Source organism: Cetorhinus maximus, chromosome 28, assembly GCF_964194155.1.
Source record: "Cetorhinus maximus chromosome 28, sCetMax3.hap1.1, whole genome shotgun sequence".
NCBI lineage: Eukaryota > Metazoa > Chordata > Chondrichthyes > Lamniformes > Cetorhinidae > Cetorhinus > Cetorhinus maximus.
Window position 1 is genome coordinate 22,031,395 of NC_135906.1, and position 20,391 is coordinate 22,051,785.

The window sequence follows — 20,391 nt, forward strand, 5'->3', positions numbered from 1 at the left end:
GCAAAGTGGTTAACAAGCAGTTGTATATCCTCCAGAGTGTGTGCTATGAGAGCACAGTCATATGCGAACAAAAGTTCACTCAGTACCTATTCAGTGCAAGCCCTGAATCTTTGCAAATTGAAGAGGTTTCCATTTGTCCTGAATTCGATGTGTAGATGTCAAGATCTTTGAGAGCCTACTGGATTATGAAGTATAAGGCGAACAGAGCTGGAGTCAATACACAAGCTTGCTTGGTGCCATTATTGACAAGAAAGGCATCCAATGACCTACCATTTTGCATCACACTGCACATCATGCCATCATGAAATGAGCAAATGACACTGATCGATCATCTTTTCAGGGTGGCCATATTTGTACAGAACCTTCCACAGGCCTTCCAGTTTACTGTGTCAAAAGCCTTAGTCAGGTCAATAAACACCATATAGAGGTCCTTATTCTGTTGGTGGGACATTCCTTGAATTTGACATGCTGCAAAGATCACATGTGTTGTTCCCAGTCCTGCACGGAAGCCACACTGTGATTCGGGGTACACAGTCAATGAGGTGAGTGACAATTCAATTAAGAATAACCATTGTAAGAATTTTTCCTGCTGTTGAAAGAAATTATATTCCACGATGGTTGTGGCAGATAGACTTGCTCCCTTTCTGTTTGTAGAGATGAATTATGGAGACATCTGTGTAGTCTGGGGTACAGCGCTCTGGTTCCAGATTATGCAGAAGAGACTACTGAGTCTCCTGACCATGAATCCCTCTGTACTTAAACACTTCAGGTAGGGTGCCATCAGCTCCCGGCGACTTGCCCATAGAAAGCTGCTTTATGGCCTTCGTGACTTCTGCTTGAGAAGCATCGGGAGCAAGCTCTTTCAGGGTGTGGTGCTGTGGAAATGTCTCAATAGTATCATTGCACACTATGGATTGTTGGTTCAGGAGATTACTGAAGTGCTCTGCCCAACGAAAGAGGATCTCATGCCTATTTGTTAGGAGCTGATTGCCTATGTTTTGGTCACTTGTCAAAACAGTTTAGGTGCTCACATTTAATGAATTTTAGGACTTCAGGTGCTGTGCTGTAAGTAACCTCCTTTAGCTATTTCCAAGAATCTTCAATGGTAAAATTGTCTTCCAGGATATCAACAACTTCTATGGCTAGTTTGTGTTACAGTCTTTTGGCTGTGTCTTTAAGAACAATTACATCAAACTTTTTTTGTGTTTTGGCTCTGTGCCAAAGCACCTTAGATTTTATCTTCAAAGGTACAGTACTCCTGACAAGCCAATGATCAGACCTTCAGGTGCCATGCAGGTTAATAAAAGCAAACTCAGCAGAAATAATTTATCACAGATTTGTTTTTACGGAGAAAAAGGTTAGTTATATAGATGCATCAGAATAACATTTTAGTTAGCCTAACATTATGAATTTAAAAAGCTGCCATCCAAATGACCCTTACAAATGTGATTAATTGCAATGCACTATTTCTTAAATCAGAAACACATACATTTAGCCGCCTTAACATCCATTAAACTCGTTGAACGACGTTTACGTATCATTGGCTGTTTGCACTTCAGCTCTGTAATAGATATTTGAAATAGATACATGTCAAAATATTAGTTACAGTCCTGCAGTTTCAAACAATCTTGATGCACAGTATGAATTTTACAAACATAACTGCATGCATCTAATGTCCCCAGATTATCCTAGGGAATTAACAGGAGAATTTATCAGTAGCAAAATACCGTGGGCGCTGGAAATCTGCACATAAACAGAAAATGCTGGAACTCAGGCAGCACATGTGGCTCAAGCGGGGATCTTAAACAGTGAAAGCAGTGATTTTTGGAATGTTGAATATTGGAGATATCGATAATTGGGGCGGGGGGGGGGGGGAGAGAGATTTAAGTTGGAATTCAGGTGGAATAAGTGCAGTGTAGGTATGTATAATCAAACTGCATGAGATTTCAGCGCAATTACAAGACAGTGTATTAAGCTATTTATTTATTTCATTCATCCTCTAAACAATGACTGCAAATAGAACTCGACCATTACCGGACTTCCCTTTACACAAAGTTACTCGAAAAGAGTTACTTTTTGACTCGAAAACAAAAAGAGTTACACGAAGTTACATAAGCTAATTCAATATGTTGAGTGCTTCCAGGAAATAGTACCTGTTCTTGTAGCAGTCTTGATGTCAGTGGTTGTTACAAATGTTAATCCTGCATCTGAGAAAACGCCAAAAACATCGCTACCACTTCCAGGTGAGCAGCCAATGTCATTTTTCTCCACAACATTCCAGATCTACATAGAATGCACACAAAGCGGGTGCATGAATTAACCAAGCAGATAAAGTGATTCCTTAACAATCTAACTTTCCCTCCAGTTGGCAGGTTAGTGGTGGAGCAGAAATACCACCAGCCAATCTGTGTCCACCCGCTGTCATTTCCTTAAATGAGGGAAAAATGCAGCGGATGCTGGAAATTTGAAATAAACACAGAAAATGCAGGAAATACTCCACCAATTGATAGGATACAGTGTCTTGAGGGAGGTGACAGAGGCAGTCGATGCCACCACCACCTCAAAAAAGTTGTTTCATAACATTTAAGGTTCAAGCTCATGTCAGGCAGACATAGACAGCTTATGTAACAAAGATCTCAGTTGCCTTTCCTTCCAAAATTTTGAGCATGCAAAGTAAGATTGAGGAAGCCCAATGTGAAGCTCTCATATCTATCTTAGGACCTGTGCAGAAATACTATGTCTTTCAGAGTGCAGAAGGCTTTTTGAGTGTGACAGTGAAAAAGAGTCAGACCTGCACTGAGTTCCAACACATGGGAAGTGAGTCCACAATTGATCTTAGCTCAGTCATGTTCCTCTGCTTCTTCCTTGATGAACAGGCCCTAAAAAACTGCACCATTTAAACTATGGCACATTCTCAAGTGCTGGTGGAAGTAATGGAACTTGTCATTCCCTGCTGAAACTCCTCAAACTCAGTGTACTTTATTAAAGGGCACATTGCAGCAGGACCCAGGCATCCATCAGTTTCGTGAGAATCAAAACAAATAACAGTACATCTTGGTTTCTTCCCTCACACTTTTCACCCAACTGTAAGTACTACCAGAGTGGTCACTCCCAGTCTGCCTTCCCCCCACTCTTAACCCTCAAACCCACCTCCCCAACACCTCCAGTTCCCTCTTGCTATTCCCTATTCTTGCTTAGATCTCCTAACGACCTATGTGCACATCTGGCCAGTTGCTGGCCACTTTTGTTCAAATAAATAAGTAAAAGAATTCTTTAAAACAATTAGCCGAGAAACATCACACAAATGGGTTTTGTTTTCGTCTATTAGTAACTAACAACAGTAATTTCTAAAGGTAAATGCTTAGAAAAATATTAGGAATTACTTGCCTTGCTCTGTGTTAATTTATTTTTCTTATTCAATATGAACACCGCTTTATCCACAGCAACTAGACCAACCGTTGCCCCAGAGTCACCTGTGAGCTTCAGCTGAAACTGCTTGCCCGGTGCGTAGATCTTATTTTCATCGTGCTTATTTGCAGCAGACACTATCAGCTGTGAAGAAATGGATGTTAGTCTGAAATAGTCATAAATACTGGATTACCTTTGAACAGTGTATCACATCACTGCTGATGGTTCTAAAATTAGATTTGGAACACTGAAATTATAGAATCAAAGAAAGAAACAGCACAGGAGGCCATTCAGCCTCATTCATTTGAGTTATCCAATTAGTCCCACTCCTCCATAGCCCTGTAAAGTCTCCCCTTCAAGTATTTATCATACACTGTGTCTCCTGCCAACGCAATATGGCCACACAAGATGGTCGCTGATACCCATCTGCATATGCGCACAAATCCAATGATGTCACTCCCTGCACTCAGCTTTTTTTGACAAGAGACAAAATGCCACAGGCGTCAAAAGAGTGAACAAATCGAAAGCCAAGCCCAAAGTGAAAGCAGCAAAGGCTAAGAAAGCAATGCCAGGAAAGAAGTGAAACAATCTGAGCAAATTGCAAATCTCTGAACCTAAAGGCTCTTCTCAGAGCCACTCACATCTCTCAGGAAAGTGCTGATCCCCCGATCAATTAATCCCTGCCCCATTGCTGGGAGCAGATTTCAGACAGAAATATCTTTTTTCCGTAAATCCAGAATTCCCAGTCACTCCCTGAGATTGAAATGGAAGCAAACGATTTGACTGGTTGGAGAAAAAACTGTACTTAGGCGGGAATATTGCTGACAGGTCTGGATTCAAAAGGTCTGAGTTTCTAACTATCATTAAATATAATGTTCCAGTATGTAAGATTTGCTCAGAGTAGCCTGTTCACTTCTATTGTCTAGAATTTGATTTGTTTGCCGGTGTCATTCACAATGATGTGACAGACTAAAACACCAGAACTGAGCATGCACAGCATTGGCAACAAATGCAGCCTTCATCATATTCTCTCTTGAAATTTACCGCTTTCACCACCCTTTCAGGCAGCACTACCTAATAATACTTGAGTAACTTCATAGCATTTATCACCATAGTACAGCAAAAGTGCTAAGTACTGTGAAAATAGTTATTTCTTGTCATTAGCTATTTTTCCAAGTTAATCCTTGACGACTAGTACTTCAGTGGAACTTCCAATTGTGGTTAATTTTCAGCTCAAATACTGAGATATTGGAATCATAAATCACATGACTGTAACGAAACAGTAAAACCAGTAAGAGCTTCTAAACAATTGGCTAAAATACAAACTTGCATGCATAGGACTAAGTATTTCAGGTGTACAAAATGATGACGGGTTTTGAGAGTAGATGGGGCAGGAGGGAGAGTAACCACAGGACACAGATTTAAGATAATTGGCGAACTAGCAACGCAGGACATAAGAAAGAAATAGAAGCCTGAGTAGGCCATTCAGCCGCTCAAGCCTGTTCCATCATTCAATAAGGACATTGCTGATCTGAATGTAGCCTTAACTTCACTTTCCTGCCGCCGCCCCAATAGCCCTTGATCTTCTTGTAAATCAAAAATCTAACAGTCTTGAATATATTCAATGACCCAGCCTTGGCTGCTCTCTGTGAAAGACAATTCCAAAACTTACTGACCCTCTTAGAGCAGAAATTTCTCATCTACATTTTAACTATTTAAGTTAATCTAACTACTATGACCCCTTATTTTTAATCTGTGCCCCCTCGTCAGTTCTAGGTTCCCCCTTGAGGGGAAACATCCTCTCAGCACCTACCCTATCAAACCCCCTCAGAATCTTATATATTTAAATAAGATCACCTCTCATTCTTCTAAACTCCAATGAGTATAGGCCAAACCTGCTCAACCTTTCCTCATATAAAAACCACTTCATCCCAGGAATCAGTCTAGTGAAACTTCTCTGAACTGTTTCCAATGCAAATATATCCCTCCTTAAGTAGATAGATCAAAACTGTACACAGTACTCTAGGTCTAGTTTCAGCAATGCCCTATATAGTTGTAGCAAAACTTCTCTACTTTTATACTCCATCCTCCTTCAAATAAAGGTCAACATTTAATTTGTCTTCCTAATTACTTGTTGTACCTGCATTTTGTGATTCATGTACAAGGACTCCCAAATCCCTCTGTACTGCAACATTCTGTAGCCTCCCTCCAATTAAATAATATTATCCTTTCCTATTCTTCCTGCCAAAGTGGATGACCTCATATTTTCCCACATTATACTCCATCTGCTAAATTTTTCCCCACTTGCTTAACGTATCAATAACTCTTTGTGTTCTCCTCACAACTTGCTTTCCTGCCTATCTTTGTATCGTCAGCAAATTTGGCTATAATAAACTTGGTCCCTTCATCCAAGTCATTGATATAGGTCATAAATTGCTGAAGCCCCAGCACTGACTCTGTGGCACTCCATTAGTTATAATTTGTCAACCTGAAAGTGGCCCATTTCTCCCGACTCTCTATTTCCTGTTAATTAGCCAATCCTCCATCCGTGATAATATATTACCCCCAACTCCATGAGGTCTTATCTTGCGTGGTAACCTTTTATGTGGCACTATAGCGATGTATTTTGGAAATCCAAATTCACTACATCCACTGGGTCCCCTTTAAGCAGCCTGCTTGTTACATTTTCAAATAACTCTAATAAATCTGACAAACACGATTTCCTTTTCATAAAACCGTGCTGCCTCTGCCTGACAGTATTATGATTGACTAAATGTCTTGCTACTACTTCCATAATAATGGGTTCTATAATTTTTCCAATGACAGACATTAGGCCAACTGGCCTATAGTTTCCTCCTTTCTGTCTCCCTCCTTTCTTCATCTAACCTCTCAGTACTGAAACAGAGTAAAAATGTTGCACAAATTCCAGAGCAAACAAACCAAATACAAAACAGAAATACTTACTGTTCCCATGCATGTGTCTTTCACATTGACCCAAATGGAATCGGCAACGATTTCTGTTTGCGGGTCCTTTGGCAAATAGTAATAAACCAGCAGTCTGAAGGATGGTATTAGGTTAGGGGTGATTGGGACGAGCATGTTCACCACAATTTGACCTGACTCCCTCGGCTGCCGTCCAACTGTCACTATCTTTCCTTTGCTTATCAACTAATTAAAGGAAGTAAAAAAAAAGAGAAAATAAGTCAAGGGACAAAAGTAGGTTAAAGTAGAAAAATAATTTTGAAGATCTATGGATGCATATATGGATTTCAATGATCTCAACACATGAAATAATAAAGTGAACAGTGCACTGACCAGGAAACATGTGAATAAAAACTATCAACATAATTTTAATTAAGTTTTTAAAATTCTAAACATGTAGTAAAGAATAATGGATAGCCACACATGTTACTGCAGGGAACTGAGGACAGGCAAGTCAACTTAGGGATGTAGCACTCCGCCTGGCAATCGAGGGCCAGTGGAAGATACTTTTCCCCAGTGATGGGAGCCAGACATTTACCAACCTCGCCAGTGCAGTCAGGGCCAATGCTTTCCAGAAGAGGACTGCTATTCAATGCAAAAGGAGGATGAATAATCTCATTCACTCGCCAGGCTAAGTCAAACTTTTCCTCAATCTTTACTCACACTCTCATAAGGCCATCAGGGATCTGACACACTAACAGCACAAGGGACATCCTTACTGATTCTCACACAGATCAGTAAGGGGTGCGCAAGAAGACATGCGGCTATGCCAGAGTGAGACGGAGAGTGAGTGAGTAGCGAATTAGGTTCATATGGTAAGTTCTGGTAAGTCCTTTTCAGGTTTTAACTATAGATTAAGAATCAAGATCTGACATAGTACTAAACTTCAGGTAAATTAGGTTAACTTGTTAAGTAGAGAACTGACTGGAGTGGCAGTTATCTATCAACCACCTGAAAGCAGTTGGTTCATGTGGTGTTAATTACTGTGGCAGGTGACTCAACAGAGGGTTGATAAAAGAGACAGACTTTTCAAGCCGCACTATTAGTAAAGGGTGCGCAAGCAGAAAGAGGACTATGCAACGGAAACTGAGTAAGTAACAAATTAGTTTCATGTGGGAATTTGATGCACAAGGGAAAGAGGTGTTGTATACATAGGAATTATTCTAAGTTAATTAAATGAGTAATTAAATTAACTAAATAACATAAGTAATATTGGCAGGGCAGGTGTTATGTTGCAGCTGTAGAATGTGGGTTCTTTTGGACACCAAGGCGATCCAGGACAAACACATCTGCAGAAAATGTAAGCAGCAAAAAGAATTGCGGATCAGGAATATTGATCTGGAAGCTGAACTGAAGCCACTGTACAACATAAGTGAGGTGGAGAAATACCTGGGCACTTAATTCCAAAAGATGGTCACGCTTCTTAGAATAGGGCCATCTGTTTCGGTCAGCAGTGAGGGACAGGAGGATGTGACCGTGAGTGAGGCAGCTAATGGGACCAAGCAGACAGTAGTGAAGGAACCTCAAGCTTTGCAATTGTCAAACAGGTTTGAAGTCCTCACAACTTGTGTGGATGAAAGCGAGGTCTGCAAGGTAGATGAGCTGGCTGACCATGCCACCATGGTACAGGAAACCATTCAAGTAGGAGGAGCAAACAGTAATGTAGTGGTAGTAAGGGACAGTATAGTGAGGAAGATTGACACTGTTCTCTGCAGCGAAGAGCGAGAGTCCAGACGGCTGTGTTGTCTGCCCGGTGCCAGGGTTCGGGATATTTGCTCAGGGCTGGAAAGGAGATTGCAGTGGGAAGGGGGGGATCCAGTTGTCATGCTCCATGTAGGTGAAAACAACATAGGCAGGACAAGGAAGGAGGTTCTACATAGTCAGTATGAGAAGCTAGGTACCATATTAAGAAGCAGAACCTCAAAGGTTATAATCTCTGGATTATTACCTGAGCCACATATAAATTGGCATAGCGCAAATAAGATTAGAGAGATGAATGCATGGCTCAAAGACTGGTGTGGGAGAAGTGGGTTCTGGTTTGTGGGGCAATGGCACCAGTACTAGGAAAGTAGGGGCCATACTGTTTGGATGGTCTACACCTGAACTGTGCTGGGATGAGTGTTCTTGCGAATCGCATAACTAGGGAAATAGAGAGGGCTTTAAACTAAACAAAGGATGGTGAGGAATCAAGCTTGGGTAACTGTGGCAAATCAAGGGGTAGATTCAAGGCAGGAAAGCATAATAGTGATATGGGAAATGAGGGTCATAGATTAGCAGGAAGGGACAGAGAGATAAAACTTAAGAATACACCAATAATCAAGACTAGATGTTACAAAGATAACAAAAAGACAAAACTAAAGGTTCTGTATCTGAATGCACGTAACATTCATAACAAAGTAAATTAATTGAAAGCGCACATTGAAGTAAATAAATATGATCTGAGGCTGCAGAATGACAGGATTGGGTCCTGAATATTGACAGCCATATGGTATTCAAGAAGAATAGGAGGCTAGGTAAATGGGTAGCACTGCTGATCAAGGATGGCATTGGTACAATAGTTGTAGATGACCTTGGTTCAGGAGATCAGGATGTAGACTCAGTTTGAGTGGAGATGAGGAACAGTAGGGGAAAGAAGTCACTAGTGGGGGTGGTCTACAGGCCCCCTAACAGTAACTACAATTTAGGACAAAGTATACAAGAAGGAATATTGGGTGCTTGTGATAAAGGGATGGCAATAATCATTGTGATTTTAATCTACATATACTGGAAAAATCAGATTTGCAATAGTAGCCTGGATAAGGAGTTCATAGAATGTCTTCGAAGTAGTTTCTTAGAGCAGGAACCAACCAGAGAGCAGGTTATATTAGACTTACGTAATGTAACAAATCTAGGTATTATGTAATGTGACAGCATTAATTAATGACCTCAGAGTAAAGGCACCCCTAGGTAACAGCGACCACAACATGATTGAATTTTGCACCCAGTTTGAAAGGGAGAAAAGTGGGGGCTAGGATACAGCCCTATTTTATTCTAATTTTCGCCCTGAAACTGTCGGAGAAAGTCACATCAAACTGTACAGTACAGTGCATGTTTTCATGAAAGGAGCAGACAAGATTGAGAAGCTTTGGAAGACAGCCAATTTTAATAGACAGCCAAAATCTTGTTTCCGTGAGATCTACAAAAGTAAGATGGTATATCCTGTCCACTACATTTCTCTTGTAGATGGTGTATGAAGATCATGCCCACTGTAGACCTGCCATCACAGAAATCGCACTGTGCTTCTGGATGTAGTCAGTCTTCAAGTAGATGGAGACTTCTAGATATGACCCTAGTAAAGGCCAATCCAGTGATACTAAGATGTGAGACGCTCCTGCAGCGATTGCTATCTCCTTTTGGAATAAAGTGATGATTTTTGTGTACACATGTCCTGCGGAATGGATCCTATTTTCCAATAAAGGAGGAGGTCATGAAGGTGTGGCAGTAGATTGGACTTTCTGTGTTTGAGCAATTTGGCTGGGATTCCATCCTTGCGGGTAGCCTTTCTGCTTGCTAAGCAATCAATGGCCTTTTCGAACTCAAATGATTAGGGTTTTTTGTCTCACCCAACTGTGACAAGAAGCTGTGGGAAAGCATCAAACGCAAGCTGGGAGATGTCTATCTCATGTGTGTACACCTCACAGTCATGTTCAACCCAGGGGGCCAGCTGCTAGCTTCCGTCAGTGAGCACTCATCAGGGCATTTCGCAAGAATACCAATATAAGGAGAAAACAATTTATACTGTATGTGAAGAGAGCGCTGATCAGAGTCCACTTGCCAACCAGTATAAATTGTTGTTTTCCTCTTATATTGGTATCCTTGCAAAGTGCCCTGATGAGTGCAAGATGAAAAGCTTCAACATGTCTCTTTTTTCAGCGAAGTTAGTAAAACCCATGCATGAGAAGTGGACATAACCGGGTGGACAGAATGATCTCAGTGGACAGAATAACCTCTTCTCACTCCACAATTGATTTTTTTACCGAAGATCCTTGAACTGCCTCTTTTATAAATGTCAAAACAATAAGACATGACTGGCATACAGAGAACATACCATGTAGGTAAAGTACTTTATCTGGTCCTGGATTTGTGAATTGTCATTTCGGAGATTGAGATTAACTACCAAATTATTTCCTGGACTTAGCTCTACTGGTTGAATGCCAATGTGCAAGTAGTTCATTGAACCATATTGCGTCTTATATGGTTCTGCCACCATACTTGCAGAGGCCTGTCGAGATTTAGGAGTGTTGGCAACATTTGTTTCAACCTATAAGAGGAAAAAAATTTTAAAACAAGAAACTTAAACTGAAGCCATTGAGTAAATGCCAATATGCACGATTTATAAAGCAACACTGCTTTACAAGTTAGTTAGTAACATTGAAAACATAGCAAACATTTATGAGAATGAGGTTAATTTCTGCTATCAAGGATAAAATCAGCAGGAAGTAGATTGGTACACCATCTGAGATTTCTGCATTCCTCCAATTCTGGCCTCCTGATCATCCCTGGTTTTAATTACTCCACTACTGCTGGCCACACCTTCGCTATCACAGTCCAAATTTCTGGAATTCCCTCATTCCTTAAAAGGAACAAAATAAGTTCCATGCATAGGAAATGAATCAGGAGCCCAAGTGCATTTGTGACGTGTTATTTTCTAAGGTCAATATTATACAGCGTAGGTGAAGTATTCAAAGTAAATCCATATTGCAATATTTCGTTAAATCGTTCATGGTGCAAAAGCTTTGAATATTCTCCTTTGAGCAGAGGAGGTTAAGGGGAGATTTAATAGACGTGTTTAAAATATGAAGGGTTTTGATAAAGTAATTGGCAATTGTTCCCATTGGCAGTAGGGCTGGTAATCTGAGGATACAGATGTATCATAATTGGTGAAGGTACCAGAGACAACATGAGACCCTTCTATTATGCCATGAGTAGTTATGATATGGATGCACTTCCTGAAAGGCTGGTGGAAGCAGGTTCAATGATAACATTCAAAAAGGGCATCAAATATATACATGAAGAGAAATAATTTGTAAGGCTAGGGGAAAAAGCAGGATGCATGGGACAAACAGATGATTCTTTCAAAGAGCTACAGCCACAGTAGGCTGGAAGGTATCTTCTGTGTTGGATTATTCTATGAGTCTATATTAAATGTGCTCACTTTTACTGGTAAATTTTGTGGCTGTCCAACCGTATTTATCGTCAGCCTGGCAATACCATCAAGTTGGGTTTTCGAATGGCTCTGGTCATTGTTGGCTATCACTGGGATTCCATTGGCTGGTGAACCATCAGGATTCGTTACATAGACCTCAGAGAAGAAGGAACAGTAAAAACAATCTTTATTGTATTCCTCTCAAAGCAAAGATTTAACATAAGGAATAGAAAGCAAAGACGAAGTAAGCAGGGATATTTGTACCATTAGATCAAATGGCATTCCAGGCTTGTAATACTTGGAAGTCTTTGTGAATAATATGGTATATGGAGAGGTGACTATTTTTATTCCTGATTTTTCTGCTTCTACCATGTCACTACCTGTATCATAAAGCAAAAAAATAGAAACAAAGAAAATTGTATTAGGCATTTTACTATATCCAGAAGTAAAATATCCCTGCTGTGGGCTTACTAAAATGTAACACAATTTAAATGCAGCTACTGATGTTCTGATTCCTCAGAAATTAATTAAAGAACCTATACTGAATTATTTAAAAGATTCATTGGTATACACTAATTGGTTTCTATGTAAACTCAATATTTTTTTCACTTTTACTGGAGACAGTAGCACACTGGTAATGGACAAGTAATCTATGAGTAAAACTTCTCCACAGACATGAATTCAAATCCCACCATGGCAGCAGAGGAAATTTAAATTCAATTAATTAATAAATCTGAATTATAAATACTAGTCTCATTAGTAATGATCATGAAACTATCAGACTGTCGTTAAAAACTCATCTGATTCACTTATCGCCTTCAGGGGAGGAAATCTGCCACCCTTACCTGGTCTGTCCGATACATGACACCAGATCTTCAGCAATGTGAATGACTCTCAACTGCCTCCGAGATGGACTAACAAGCAACTGAGCTGTAGCAAAACTGCTACAGAACAGTCAGCCACATGGACTGCATCAGTTCAAGAAAGCAGCTCACTATCACCTTCTTAGGGGCAATTAGGGATAGGCATAAATACTGGCCCTGCCAGCGTTGCTGACATCCCAACAGCGAATGGAAAAAAAACTTTTTAAACATGCCTACTGGTGCCTATACACCTAAGAAAATGAGCGCACTTTGAAGAGTATTCCCAAAGCAACACAATTAGTAGAATCTCACAATTTTGACCTAAAGATGTGATCAGATTTGGCAGGGCCTGTTCCGGGTGAACTGAATTTTCAACTAGTGTAAAAGCTGGTAGAAAACATAACTGAGTACAGCTCACTGAAGTTTAAATTTTCCCAATCTTTTGCACAGTTTCGACCAATTACAACTAGATTATACAGATACTACTGGTGTCAACAAGTGGAAAAGCTACCCATTACAAAAGGGGATTGCCCTATGACCAGAAATTAAGTAGATCATGTCGGTATTCTCTGGAGCTTAGAAAAATGAGAGGTGATCTCTTATTGAAACATATAAAATTCTTAAGGCTCAGGAGGGTAGATAATGAAGATGTTTTCCTCTGATTGGGGTGTCTAGAACCAGGGCCAGAATTTTCACGTCAGTGTGCGGAGACGGGCCCGGCACGCCGACACGTAAAATGACGCGCAGTGATGTCAGGTGTGTGTCCTGATGTCACCGCGCATCATTCAGATCTTTCGTTCAGTGGGCACGTGCCAGCTGTGGCTGCACGCCTGCCGAGCTGTCAAAGGCCTGTTAAGGCCAATAAAAAAACAATTCAGATAATTAACAACCTTAAGGTTGGCAGGGCAGGCGAAGAGCCCAAGTGGCCTTCGCATCTTTCAGGAAACCTCATCCACGGTCGGGATGAGGTTTCCTGAAGGCTTTATTAAATAAATACATTTTACACATTTCATAAACATGTCCCAGCTCATGTGGGGACATGTCTGAATAATTTTAATCTTTCTTTTTTCAAACTTCCAATATGACCTTAATCTCCCTGAGGCTGCGCCATGCCTTAGGGAGATTTCTGTGCTCTTTCGCACACATGCGCGAAAGAGCGCAGGCCCTGACTCCCCCTCCTCCCCCGCCCACAGGAGTAATGCTGAGCACTACCAGCCATGCATCATGCTGGGCGGGCCTTAATTGGCCTGCCCACATAAAGTGGTGGCGCACAGCCGATCGCAGGCGGCGATCGGCTCCGCACCCGCCCGTGCCTGATCCTAACCAGCCAACCCGGCAGGGAGAAAATTTTCCCCCTGAGGTCATAGTGTCAAATAAGTGATCTGCCATTTAGGTCTGAGATGAGGAGAAATTTCTTCACTCAAAGCGTTGTGAATGTTTGGATTTCTCTACTGCAGAGACCTGTGGAATTTCAATCATTGAGTATATTCAGGAAAGAGATTGATATACCTTTGGATACTAAGGTAATGGGAGAATATAGGAATAGGACGTGATGGAGTTGATGTTGAAGGTCAGTCATGATGTTACTGAATGGAGGAGCTGACTCCAAGGGCCCAAATGGCCTACTCCAGCTCCTATTTGTTATGTTCTCAAGATAAAACCATTACAACAGACATATATGGATTGATTACATAGATAAACAGAAATACTAATGGAATAAGTCAATCTTTTTTACAAACCTTCAATTCATGTACGAGATGCTCTTTAACTATAAGATACACGGTACTTACACACCTGTATGTGTTATAACGCTAGCAGTAATATAGATCGAACACCCCACAAGTTCGTGAATGTTTGGAAAGCTGGTTTTCAAAGCTCCACTTGTCAGCGAAGTGCATCCTTGCCCATCTGTAATCTGAAATTAAATCATTTAGAGCAGGAAAGAGTTCTCCAATAAGTGTAGGGACCCTATGTTTTCTATTGTTCTGCTGTGCACCTTGCGAAACTATGGAGAAGTTCAATGCACACTGGACAGTGAACGTTTAACACCTGAAAAATTAGCACAATATGATTGACTTTCTAGGCCCTAATTTTAAATCTTATAACTACATAGTTCAAAAAATTAAATAACTGTCATGCAAAATGAACAGCTATTAACAAACAAAAATAACTACCTTTCATTATTGAAGGGTTTCCTCACAAAGAAAGCAATTACTTTCTCACTTAGCTAATTCTTCAATACTACAAAGATTTTTTATTTGTCAATCCATATGATCATGTTAACATTTGGACATATCCCAAATTTCTAATATTTCAGGAATCTTTTGCTTTTTACTTACAGCTACTGATTTAAGTGATGATGGAATGTTTATCTTTTCACCATCCTTCATTATTCCAAATAGAACAAATGCACGACCCTCAACAGGTTTTCCATAAGTGAATCTAAAATGAAAAAAAAAGTTAAAATATCATAGAAACAAACACTCTACCAAGCCTGTTCTCTGATAGAAGAATTCACCAACCTTGCAGTGATTGAAACATCCAAGTTAATATCATCAACATAGAAAAAATGCTTTTCTGACTCCACGGTAACTTCAAAACTCGGTAGCACTAACAAAAAAAAACCCAAGTTAAAACACCATTTAAAACATTATAATTGCCTGACTCTCATGCTGTTAACATGTTTGAACATTGCAGTCAATTTACACACCCCACAGCATTAGAATGAACGACCAGACAATGTTTTTGATGGTGTTCGTTAAGAAATGTTGGCCAGAAAACCAAGAAAATTCCTCTGAACTTCTTCAACTAGTTTGACAGAACCTTTTACATCAATTCAAGAATGCAGACCTGTGTAACATCATATTTTATAGAAATCAATACAGCATCACCTATCTGAAGAGTTTGCCTAGATTATCAGATAGAGTTCCTGCTTTGGTGCAATCTGGAAATTGTGACCAAATATGCTTGACATTGTGCTAGTTAGTTTACAGATCACCAATAAAATTAATTGCATAATCACAAAGGCAATAATCCATGAGCCAGCACAATCAGGTAGCAAAAAGGATCATAATACTTCCTCTTCTCTCTTTCAATTAAAAATTATGCTTTGATTTATTGGAGGAGGTGGTGGCATAATGGTAGTGTCACTTGAGCTAGTAATCCAGAGGCCCAGGCTAATGCTCTGGGGTAACAGGTTCAAGTCCCACCATGGCAGCCTGTGGAATTTAAGCCAGCACAGACACGGTGGGCTGACTGGCTATGAAAGACTATGCCATAAATTTTCTATGGTTTGTCCAGATGTCCTATCAGCTGAGTAATCCAATTTAAAGTTGCTAGGAATTATTTTTAAGAATAACAATACTGAACTATTTAATAGTATCTTGGTATACACTCATCAGCTTCTTGGTAACATGAATATTTTTTGATATGGGTGGTCTAATTGAGGTATTGAAGATGATTAATGATGTTGGTAGAGAAGATAAAGATAAACGCTAGCAATAATATAGATATAGTAAAGATAATATAGTAAAATACTAGGGAGTCCAGAATAAGAGGTCATAGCATTAAAATTAGAGAGAGGCTATTCAGGGGTGATGTCAAGAAGCATTTATTCATTCAAAGGGTAATGAAAACTGGAACTGCCTTCCTCAAAAGCTGTCCAATTAGGCTAACTGAAAATTATTAAAACTGAGATTAATGAACCTTTGCTAAGCAATTAAGGGATATTAAGGCATAATAAGGGATATGGAACCAAGGTGAGCTGAATTACAGATTGGTCATGATTAAATTGAATAACAGAACAGGCTTGAGGGGCTCAATGGACTCCTCCTATTCCGATGTTCTGAATCAAGCAGAAGTCCTTTAAAGTGTTTAACCACTATTATCTGCAATGGTGGAAGAGATATGTTATCAATGGAAATCAGCACATATTGAAGGCACTCAAATGTGACGTTACAAATATGACACAATAACATCACAAGCACAGAATAAGAAGAAACTAGATTTCTCTTGGTGTTTCTGAGGAGTGGTTGGGGCTATGACTTCAGTCACAGTGCGAGAACAATGGCTTCTTGAGCTGAGTGGGGACATCTGTCAAACATCACAACCAGTGAAGCCCAACGCAAACTGGAGGAACAGCACCTCATCTTCCGACTAGGCACTTTACAGCCTTCCGGGCTGAATATTGAATTCAACAACTTTAGATCTTAAACTCCCCCTCCCCCCATCCCCACCCCGTTTCTCCCCCCCTCCCCCTTTTTTTCAATAATTTAAATAGATTCTTCTTTCCCCACCTATTTCCATTATTTTTAAATCTAAAACTAAAACCTTGTTAGTCTTTTCCACCCCACCCCCACTAGAGCTGTACCTTGAGTATCCTGTCTTCCATTCTTAATTAGCACTTTTCTTAGACAAATATCACCACCTTCAACACCTCTTTGATCCTTTTGTCTGTGACATCTTTTGATTATCTGCTCCTATCACTGCTTGGTTATCTCCACAATCACCACACCCTCAACTTCTCTCTCCACCCCCCCCCGCCCCCCCCCCACCTTAAACCAGCTTATATTTCACCCCTCTCCTAGCTATGCTTCAGTTCTGCCGAAGGGCCGTGAAGGCTCGAAACGTTAACTGATTTCTTCTCCACCGATGCTGCCAGACCTGCTGAGTTTTTCCAGGTAATTCTGTTTTTGTTTTGGATTTCCAGCATCCGCAGTAGCTTTTAGCTTTTTGTTTTTATCACAACCTTGCTATTGGCCTGACACTAATGGCTGGATTTAAAGGTGGAAACAGAGGCCAGCAGTTCTATTGAACAGGTGAGGTGATGGCTGTTTACGGTACAACACCAACACCCCCAGCCCCCAAGGCCTAGATCATCATTGGATCCCAGACCACAGGTGAGTGATGACAGGAGGGGGGCAGTAGGGAAGAGGTGGGTGAAGGGGTTGGCAGTAAGCACAGGGGGGTGGGCCCTCAGCAGGTCCCTGCTTCCTGGTGCTGGGTCTCTTGATCAGGCACTGATGCCTTTGAACGAGGGTCCCCCAAGAGCCTATTAGCAACCCCACATGGGTTTGCCTGTCATGCTCCCGCATGCGAGACCTTCACCTGTCACTGGGTTAATCCCAGCTGTGATGGGATGAGGCCTTTGAGTGGACATAAATTAAAGGCCTCAATTGGTGGTGGGGCAGGAATTGACTGTATATGGGCCTTCCTGCCACATGCTTAATCGGGGTGGAGGTGGGGAGGCAGCAGGGTTCCCCCCCCCTACCCACTGGCCTGATTAATGCACCCCCTCCCTCCCCACCATCAATCTCACCATGGAGGAAGGCATTAAATTCCACTGCACTTGTGAGCATCATCATGGGGAGGGAAGAATCCACTCGCACATTAAGAATAGATCCAAATACTTTCAGTCAACATATTGGTCTTAATGTCCAACCAAAAAATCAATACAAATCAATTTAGCACCATACGCTAGAATATTCTGCACTAATTTTTACAGAAATACAACTAAAAAGAGCCAGATTTTCCAAATGGTAACCTATCGGTTTATTTAAAACTATGCCAAGAAATGCTTTGCTTTTAATATCCATTTTATGAAAACAGTCAGGACAGAGAAATAATAAACTAATACATTAGCTAAATTTCCTCACCATATTCCTTGACCTCAAATTCAGTTGTGTAATTTATATGACTGGCCTCCTTGTAACTTGCAGCAATCTTCCACACTCCAATACTGGAAAATATATTAGTTAAGTAATTTTATTTGAAATCCTTTCTTTATTCATTATATATACGTCAAAACTATCATTAATTGCGATTTTAAAATTTATGTTTAATCAAAATATACTCCCCATGAATCCCAAGACAATATGAACTGTCATCAGGTTTTGTTTAAAGCTTAAAGCCACATTGAGCAATAAAATCCAAAATCAATAGGTGCTTTCAATTGTTCAAAGAAATATAATTTATAGATGGAATCCATTTTTGTTGGGGATGTCTCACCTCCCTTTTCTATCTCAACCACTCTGAGAAATCCCAAATGATATACAGAAATTATTTCAAGTTACGAGTCAGTAGCACACCAAGAGGTTAAGATAATTGGCCGTGATTTTAACTCTGGGAAACGCAGCTAATGCTGCAGAAATCAGGCAAGTTATTTTAACTGCTGGACGTTATTAGCAGGAAACCGGTCCATTTCCCACCTGGAATGGGAGAAGTGGGCAAGAGCAACAAGTCTGGAAAACTAGAATGGGCCAATATGGCCATCCTTCCAATACACATTAGGGCATGGAATTGAGTTCAGAGTGAGTTTTGGGGAGATTTTATGTTCAGGAAGCCAGAAGGAAGAGGTGGGGTGGGGTGGGCAGGAGTAGACTCTGTGAAATGTCTTGAAATTTCCATATGGTGTAGGATTACAACCAACAGGGCTCACAGGTCCATCCATGATGTTAAAAAAAGCTCTGTCCCCAGTTAGCGTCTCTTTAAGCTATTAATTTAAATGAATACCTCTAGACCTGCTAATTCACTTACTGATATACTGACCTGATTTTTAATTTCCCAACTACTAATTTGAAAGAATACCCTACAGAGAAGATAAAAATACTCACCAATCACTTACCTTCTTCCCTGTGACGTCACCTTGATTTTCTTTAGAACACAGTCGATCAGCTGTGAACCCACAGACTGTCTCATATTACTCCATCTCAGGGTCACTCTTATATCCTCTCAAAGTTCCCTCTCAGGCTCGCTCTTTTATCCTCCCACCACTCTCGCACAGCTCCCTCTCAGACTCGCTTTTTTAATCCTATCACTGCTGCCTCTCAGGCTCACTTTTCTCCTCTCGCCGCTCTAGTTATCATCCATCTCTAAACTCATCTCCTCCATTCACAATTACAGAAAAATCCAAATTTAAATGATATTTAAGATATTTTGTGCAATTCTGGACAGATCAATTCCATTACTCTTGTACCCTTTATGTATGATATATTTCAAATTCATGTTTCTGCAAATCCAAAAATTAGTCTGAGAGCAAGTACTTTAAATCTCTTCCAGCCCTTCATGCATTGAGTTATGATGCACATAACATGCAGTACCATCCAGATGTGGATTTGCTTGATTTGGAACTGTTGCCTTCTTCAATCCCTACCTAAAAAGTTTGATATCATTTGCATTCAACAGCGCTCATTTGCACTCATTTGATATCAACTGCACTCAAAAGCAATCATTTAGTTATCATTTGGCATCAATTGCACTCAAAAACAATCATTTAGCCATCATTTAACATTACAAGTATTGTAACTGACATCAATATCATCAATTGCCCCAAATCACTGCACTCAAACATTTGTGATTAGCAACATCACTTAAGCATTTGGACACCATAAACAATCATAGAGATTATTTTCCATCTGTCTGAATTTGCAGCTTCAAACATCATAAACCAAGCTAACTTTAGAAAAAGCAGACCCTGTTTTGACAAGATACTTTTATGTTTTTCTTTATAACTCAACAGCACAACCTACCCAGCCGGCCCCCCAGCTCCTCGGCACGCCCGCCCCCTCCCACCTGGTTTGCAGCTGTTCCCCCACCCTGCCCCCCGAAGCAATTTTCTCCTCCACCAGCAGCCCCCAAGCAATTTTTTTCCGCACTCCACAAAACCCCCACCCCAGAGAAATTTTCTTCTGCCCACACATCCCCCGCCCACCCTACAAAACTTTCAGAAGTTACACTTCTCAGGTAGGGTGAGCTGACTTAAGGCAGTATTAGGTCATATGATCAAAAGCTTGGTCAAATAAGTTAAATGGGTTTTAAATGTTCAGGAAAAATCACAGACCGCTTTCTCCACAATGCAGATTTCTGACTCCTATTTAACACTAACGTGCCTGTGGGAAAAATCCAGGCCTGGGTGTTTAAAATGGAGGGCAGGATTTTCTGGCTCCAGCAACGTTG

General features: G+C 40.6%; 1 protein-coding gene across 1 annotated transcript in view; it reads right to left on the reverse strand.

Annotated features, from left to right (window-relative positions):
• The window catches only part of LOC144668910 (complement C3-like), a 154,954-nt gene that overhangs the window by 109,682 nt on the left and 24,881 nt on the right, over positions 1 to 20,391 (reverse strand). The window contains exons 6-16 of the mRNA XM_078531380.1: positions 18,093 to 18,175; positions 14,961 to 15,048; positions 14,778 to 14,880; positions 14,233 to 14,353; positions 11,840 to 11,955; positions 11,585 to 11,731; positions 10,478 to 10,690; positions 6,373 to 6,576; positions 3,388 to 3,552; positions 2,154 to 2,283; positions 1,490 to 1,561 (exon numbers count right to left, since the gene is read on the reverse strand). Of these exons, the coding sequence (XP_078387506.1) occupies positions 1,490 to 1,561; positions 2,154 to 2,283; positions 3,388 to 3,552; positions 6,373 to 6,576; positions 10,478 to 10,690; positions 11,585 to 11,731; positions 11,840 to 11,955; positions 14,233 to 14,353; positions 14,778 to 14,880; positions 14,961 to 15,048; positions 18,093 to 18,175 (1,442 nt within the window). The remainder of the gene's footprint in view (positions 1 to 1,489; positions 1,562 to 2,153; positions 2,284 to 3,387; positions 3,553 to 6,372; positions 6,577 to 10,477; positions 10,691 to 11,584; positions 11,732 to 11,839; positions 11,956 to 14,232; positions 14,354 to 14,777; positions 14,881 to 14,960; positions 15,049 to 18,092; positions 18,176 to 20,391) is intronic.